Source organism: Lycium barbarum, chromosome 1, assembly GCF_019175385.1.
Source record: "Lycium barbarum isolate Lr01 chromosome 1, ASM1917538v2, whole genome shotgun sequence".
In the NCBI taxonomy this organism is placed as follows: Eukaryota; Viridiplantae; Streptophyta; class Magnoliopsida; order Solanales; family Solanaceae; genus Lycium; species Lycium barbarum.
The window spans coordinates 40,152,693-40,159,598 of record NC_083337.1 but is presented as its reverse complement, the minus strand read 5'-3'; the positions used below and the strand labels follow the sequence as shown (position 1 = coordinate 40,159,598).

The 6,906-nt window shown below is 42.6% G+C and overlaps 1 protein-coding gene across 1 annotated transcript; it reads left to right on the top strand.

The window, feature by feature from the left end:
• Window positions 1-4,992: 4,992 nt before the first annotated feature.
• LOC132611466 (uncharacterized) lies at window positions 4,993-5,880 on the top strand. Its single transcript, XM_060325893.1, has one exon. The coding sequence runs from the start codon at window positions 4,993-4,995 to the stop codon at window positions 5,878-5,880; it is 888 nt and encodes a 295-aa protein (XP_060181876.1).
• The last annotated feature ends 1,026 nt before the right edge of the window (window positions 5,881-6,906 follow it).

Genomic DNA, 6,906 nt, shown 5'->3' with positions numbered 1-6,906 from the left:
GAGAACAGAAGCTGCCTGGGTACAACTGCCAATGAGCGAGGAAGAATTAGTGTCGGTCTTCATCCGTTCGCAAGAAATAGACTTTTATGAAAGAATGCTTTCAATGGCCGGAAAACCATTCTCCGAACTGGTCAAAATGGGAGAGGCCATAGAAGATGGTTCCAAAACAGGCCGAATCATAAGCATGACCGGAAAGTCTGATGGGTCAAGCTCAACCGGGTTTATAAGGATGAAGAAGGAAGACGTGGCAAGCATATTCCACACTCCGATCCCAAAACCCAAAAGGAGGGAAGAATTCCCGATGGAAGTATATGCCTCACCTCCCCCAAATACTTACATACCCGCTTCTTACAATACGGTGCCCGTATATCACGCACAGCCAACCTTCCAATCACCACCCCCTAAATTACAAACCCCCACAAAATACCTTACAATCACCTTCCCCGAATTACCAAGCCCTACATCCAAATTATCAAACTCCCCCACCCGTTTACCGTCCTCCACAAAATAACCAACCTAATACTTACCAAAATCAACCACTACCAAATACCTATAATGCGCCATGTCAGAACTTCGAAAAGAAGCCTACCCGTGTGTTTACTCCATTAATGGAATCATGGACTGATTTGTTCAAAAGATTGAGTGCGGCCGAGATGATCCAAATGCTTCCCCCAAAGGTCGATGACCCAAAGAATCGATTTTACTGAGCTGACCAGACGTGTGCCTACCATTCTAATGGTATAGGACACAGTACTGAAGATTGCATTAATCTCAAGTACATGACACAAAATATGATTAGCCGGAAGGAGATTGTGCTCCAAACAGCTCCTCCAAATGTGAACACCAATCCCCTGCCAAACTATGGCATTAACGTGATTCATATGATAGAAAGAGAAGAGGACTGGGTCGCAAACAAGCCTACAATTCAATAATCTGTGAAAGAACTTGAGCACACAGTGGTGCCAATTTCTCTACAAGAAAGCCCACAATTCCAAGTATTAATCCCTGCGCCAGTTATTGCACATGTAGCCCAAGTAACCCCGACACCGCCTCAAAAAGAATTTGTGGTCTAAGTCCCTGCCGCCCATGGAATTACGAGATCGGGAAGGTGCTATACTCCCAAAGATCTAGCCCAAGGGGCACCCCGAAGAGAGGGAAATTAGAAAAGGGCAATTACTGATGGTGAAGCTGAAGATTTCGAGCGCCGAATGCAGCTCAAAGAATACTCTATTGTAGAGCACCTAAAGAGAACACCGGCCCAAATCTCGATGCTAGCATATGTACAAAGTTCACCCCAGCACCGCTTGGCTCTAATGAAGGTGTTGGAGGAAGCCCACGTCCCAGCTGGGATGAGTAGTGAAAAGCTTGCCAAAATGGTCGCCCATGTTATGGAGGAATACCAAATTACCTTCATAGAAAAAGAGTTGCCCAAAGAAGGCACGGATTACAACAAAGCACTGCACATCACTGTCATGTGCCGCAATAGAGTAGTGACTCATGTACTGATCGACAACAAGGCGGGGTTCAATATTTGTCCTCAGTCTACTCTAGCACAGCTGGGATATGACCTTGGAAAGGTTCGTCACAACAACCCTAATATAAGAGCATTTTAAGGAGGCCGATGGGATGCCACCGGAGCAATTGACGTGGACATTCAAATAGGTCCAGCAGAGTTCACAATCGAGTTTCAGGTTATGAAAATACCTACCAACTACAATTTACTGTTGGGGAGGCCTTGGATCCATATGGCAGGAGCAGTACCATCTTCAGTTCACCAGTCTCTGAAATTCGTCTAAAAAGGGCAAGAGGTGATAATCCATGGAGAAGCAAGCATACACAATTACCCGGATAATTTCATGCCTGTAATCAAAGTGGCACCCAAAGGAACGGATTTCTATGTAACGGAACTCGTGAGGGCTGCCCACAAAATAGAATCCCTTGAGACTCCTATGCCGGCAGTATATAAGATGATTGCTTCAACTATGCTCTTGAACAGGTTTGAACTCGGGAAAGGTCTGGGAAAGAATTTGCACGGCATCACTAAGCCAATTCCAATTCCCCAAGACACTTTTTGTTTCGGACTGGAATATGTCCCAGCTGAAGATGAGATACCTACCCAGAAGAGGCAAGAGGTTGCGGATCTCTGCAAACCTATTCCAAACCTGTACCACTCATTTCCTAACTGAATGCCTATGTCGTGTGATATCGACATTGAAGAAGGGATAGGGATGCTATTCTGAGAAGAAGATTGCTCAGTAATCCTAGAAGAATATGCAGAAGCGCCCACCATCCGAGATACAGATCCAGGCGAGCAGCTGCCCAATTAGACCTCTACCCCGCTACTGGCTTTTCGGTAGAGAAAGATGAATTTATTTGGAAAACAGGTAGAATCGATTGAGGTCCGATTACTTACTTTTTATCACTTTATGTACCTCATAACGTTTTTAAAATTGGAAATGGCTTGATGTTGATCCAAGCCAAGACCAGAGTTTGTACTTTTACTAATCAAAATCAACGAAAGCCTCGATTTAATCAAAACAATTTTATTTATTTATTACGCATGCATATTTTATACTAACATATTTTGCCTTGAATTTTCAGTAATAAAAATGATAAATCAACCCTAAATGTCATGACATGTTGCGAAGCGAATGAGCCGGGTAGCATAGAGGAAGAAGAGTACGAGGAATACGTTGAGACCACAATGTTACCTAAGGGTCCTGTGGAAGAGGTAGAGCAGTTAGAGAATGAACAGAAACCAAACATGGATGAAACAGAAGCCATGAATCTGTGTGACGAAGAGAATGTCAAAGAAATAAGGTTACGTGTGCACCTAGAGGAACCTTTAAGAGAAGAATTGATAAACCTACTGAAGGAGTATGTGGATATCTTCGCATGGTCATATGCTGACATGCCAGGGCTAAGTACTAGCATAGTATCCCACAAGTTACCTATCAATGCAGGTTTCGCACCTGTGAAATAGAAAACCCGACAATCCAATCCAGACCTCAGTATCTGCATTAAGGACGAGGTAGAAAAGCAAATCAAGTCCAGGGTAGTAAAAGTAACCTCATACTCCACCTAGTTGGCCAACATAGTGCCGGTACCCAAAAAGGATGGAAAGATAAGAATCTGTGTACAATTTTCCACTACCAAACATCCACATACTCATAGATAACTGTGCCAAACATGAGCTATAGTCATTTGTGGATTGTTTCGCAGGCTATCCTCAAATCCTAATGGATAGAAAGGATGCGGAGAAAACAGTCTTCATCACTCCATGGGGAGTGTACATTATAGAGTGATGCCCTTTGGCCTCAAAAATGCCGGCGCAACCTACATGAGAGCCATGACTAATAATTTTCACAACATAATTCATAGAGAGATTGAAGTATACGTGGACGATGTCATTATCAAGTCAAGGGAAAGTTCGGAGCATACTACTCATCTGAGGAAATTCTTCGATAGGCTCCGAAAGTTTAATTTGAAGTTGAACCCAGCTAAATGTGAATTTGGGGTACCGGCCAGAAAGTTACTGGGGTTCATAGTTAGCTGAAGGGGCATAGAACTATGCCCAACAAAGATCAAAGCAATCCAATAATTACCTCCTTACCTCCTCCCAAAACCACGAAAGAAGTCATGAGTTTCGTGGGAAGGTTAAATTACATTGGACGATTCATACCTCAATCCACCATAATTGTGGAGCCCACACTTAAGATTTTGAAGAAAGACACTCCCACAAAATGGGCAGAGGAGTGTCAAGAGGCATTTGATACTATCATGAGATACGTGTCTAATCCACCAGTCTTGGTACCACCAAGGCTCGGGAGCCCACTGTTGCTATACTTATCTGTTGCAGAAAATACCTTCTATTGTGTGTTAGGACAACACGATAAAGAAGGGAAAAAGGAATATGCCATTTACTACCTGATCAAAAAGTTCACTGCCTGTGAGGAAAGATATACGCTAGTGGAGAAAACCTGCTATGCTTTAACTTGGGTAGCCCATAAATTGAGGCATTACTTGTCCTCGTACACCACTCACCTCATATCCAAGATGGATCCATTGAGGTACATATTCTGCCAGCCCATACCCATCGAAAAATTGGCCAAATGGCAAATACTGTTAAGTGAATTCTACATTTTATACATATCTCAAAAGTCCATCAAAGGACAAGCCTTGGCTGACCTGCTAGCTGAAAGCCCAGTGGATGAAGAGCTCGAACCCCTCCGCACTCATTTCCCAGACGATGGGGTATTGACCATAGAAGAGGAAGTAGTGGAACCATACGGAGGCTAGAGATTACTCTTCGATGGAGCAATCAACTACAAGGGTTCCAAAATAGGAGAAATTTTAATATCAGAAAATGGGCAACATTACCCAATGGCCACGAAGCTCAAATTCCGTTGTACCAACAACATGGCTGAATATGAGGTCTGCATTCTAAGTCTCAAGATGGCACTAGATATGGACATCAATGAATTTACTGGTCATTAGAGATTCCGACCTATTAATTCATCAAGTACAAGGCGAATGGGCCACCAAAAATGAAAATATCTTGCCATACGTGAACTTGGCACAAAAACTGTGCAAGAAATTCAGAAAGATTGAGTTCCGACATACTCCAAGAGCTCGGAACGTGTTTGCCGACATGCTGGCCACAATAGCGTCAATGATCCAACATCCTGAAAGTCACATCAACCCACTGAGGATAAGCTTGAAAGAAGAGCATGCCCATTGTTGCCACGTAGAAGCAGAGCCGGATGGCAAGCCGTGGTATAGTGACATTAAAATATACTTGGAGAAATGAGAATACCCTGAAGGAGTCATGAATGGACAAAAGAAAACCATCAAAAGAATGGCAAATGATTTCTTCCCAAACAAGAAGTTTTGTACAAACGAACGCCGGACTTGGGTCTGCTTCGATGTGTAGATGCCGGCGAAGCCACCTAACTACCAGAAGAAGTACATGATGGGACATGTGGACCCCATATGAATGGATTTGTACTTGCCAAGAAGAGTTTCCGAGCTGGATACTATTGGATGATCATGGAAAGTGATTGCTGCAAATATGTGCAAAGGTGCTATCTAATCAAGGTTTCACTGAGTGAAAGTAATGCTATGAGCTTACCATGGCCTTTCGTTGCCTCGTGCATAGACGTCATTGGATACATCGATCCCGCGGCCTCAAACGGGCATCGATTCATTTTAGTCTCCATCGACTACTTCACCAAATGGGTGGAACCAATATCACACAAGTCAGTGACAAAGAAAGTGGTAACCGACTTCATGCGAAACAATATCATATGCCGATTTGGCATACCCGAGTCCATCATAACTGACAATGGGGACAATTTGGATAGCCATGTAATAAAGGATATCTCTGAACAATTCAAGATCACTCACCAGAACTCGACAGCCTACCGGCCACAAAAGAACGGAGCCGTAAAAGCAGCCAACAAGAATATCAAGAGGATATTGAGGAAAATGACAGACAATTACAAAGGTTGGCACGATAAATTGTCTTATGCTTTACTGGGATACCGTACTATGGCCAGAACTTCAACAGGAGCAACTCCATACCTGCTGGTCTATGCTGCTAAAGCGGTTATACCTGCCGAGGTCGAGATACCTTCCTTAAGGATCATCATAGAAGCAGAATTGGATAATGTTGAATGGGTCCGAGCTCTATATGAGCAATTGGCTTTAATTGACGAGAAAATAATAGTTTACGTATGCCACGATCAACTATACCGACAAAAGATCGCAAGAGCCTTCAACAAACGAGTCAGGACTCGACTTTTCCAAATTGGGCAGATGGTGCTTAAAAGATTTTTCCCGCATCAAGATGAATACATAGGGAAATTCGCTCCCAACTAGCAAGGTCTTTATGTGGTCCGCAAAGTACTCTCCGAAGGATCAGTAGTACTGGTAGAAATGGACAGACAAAAGTGGCCAAATCAATCAATTCAGATGCAATCAAGCACTACTATGCATGAAGAAAGGTTTTTCAGTCCGTAATAGTACTTTTTGCTTGTAATTGTTATTTTATTTGCTTGTATTAGCTTTTTCCTTTTGCTTGTAACTGTATTATTTTAGATAGGAAAAACAAAACAACTTTTGTAATATGAACTACGCAATGACCTGACTTCCCTACAGTGGGATATGTAGGCAGTCCATTTGGGACCCCGTCGCATTATTAGTGAAAGCCAAAAACTCATTTACTTTTATTTCGAATTACATTTGACCTGATTCTTGCTGCGACAGGATACGTAGGCGCTCTTTGAGCTTGGTCGTACCAAAAAAAAAATCAAGGAACCCGTAGGAAGCCTCAGAGATAGGACTTCATGAAGGACACAAGAACTGCCACACGCCAAACTGGTGCAGAATTTTTGAGAGGGTCTCAAAAATTCGTGCCACCAGCCCATCAAAGAGTCAGCCAACCCAGTCTCAAACTGGGGCAGAAATTTTGAGAGGATCTCAAAATTTCTCACTTGTTCAACATTTTAAACTGGGGCAAAAATTTTGAGGGAACCTCAAAATTTCCTACAACTTAGAAGATTCAACATGAGAGTTTGCTAATCAGATTCAAACTGGGGCAGAATTTTTTAGAAAAGTCTCAAAAAATTTGCGAAATAAGCAAGGAGCCCTAGTCACCGAAGAATGGATTTCCCTCATTTAAAAGCACATATCTTGACAATTAACCTCGCAGTTTTTGAAAACAATGCATTTATTTTCCTACAAATAGATACCTTTGTGTTTAGTTTCACAAAATGATTTTTGCATTGATAAACTAAATTCATCTTTCGAATACCGGAGCCGAAGGGGTTTCGAGTCCAGAAAGCCGAAGATGCGACAACGTCGGCAACACGAATCAGCTTTAAATAGGAAAACTAACCCATTTCT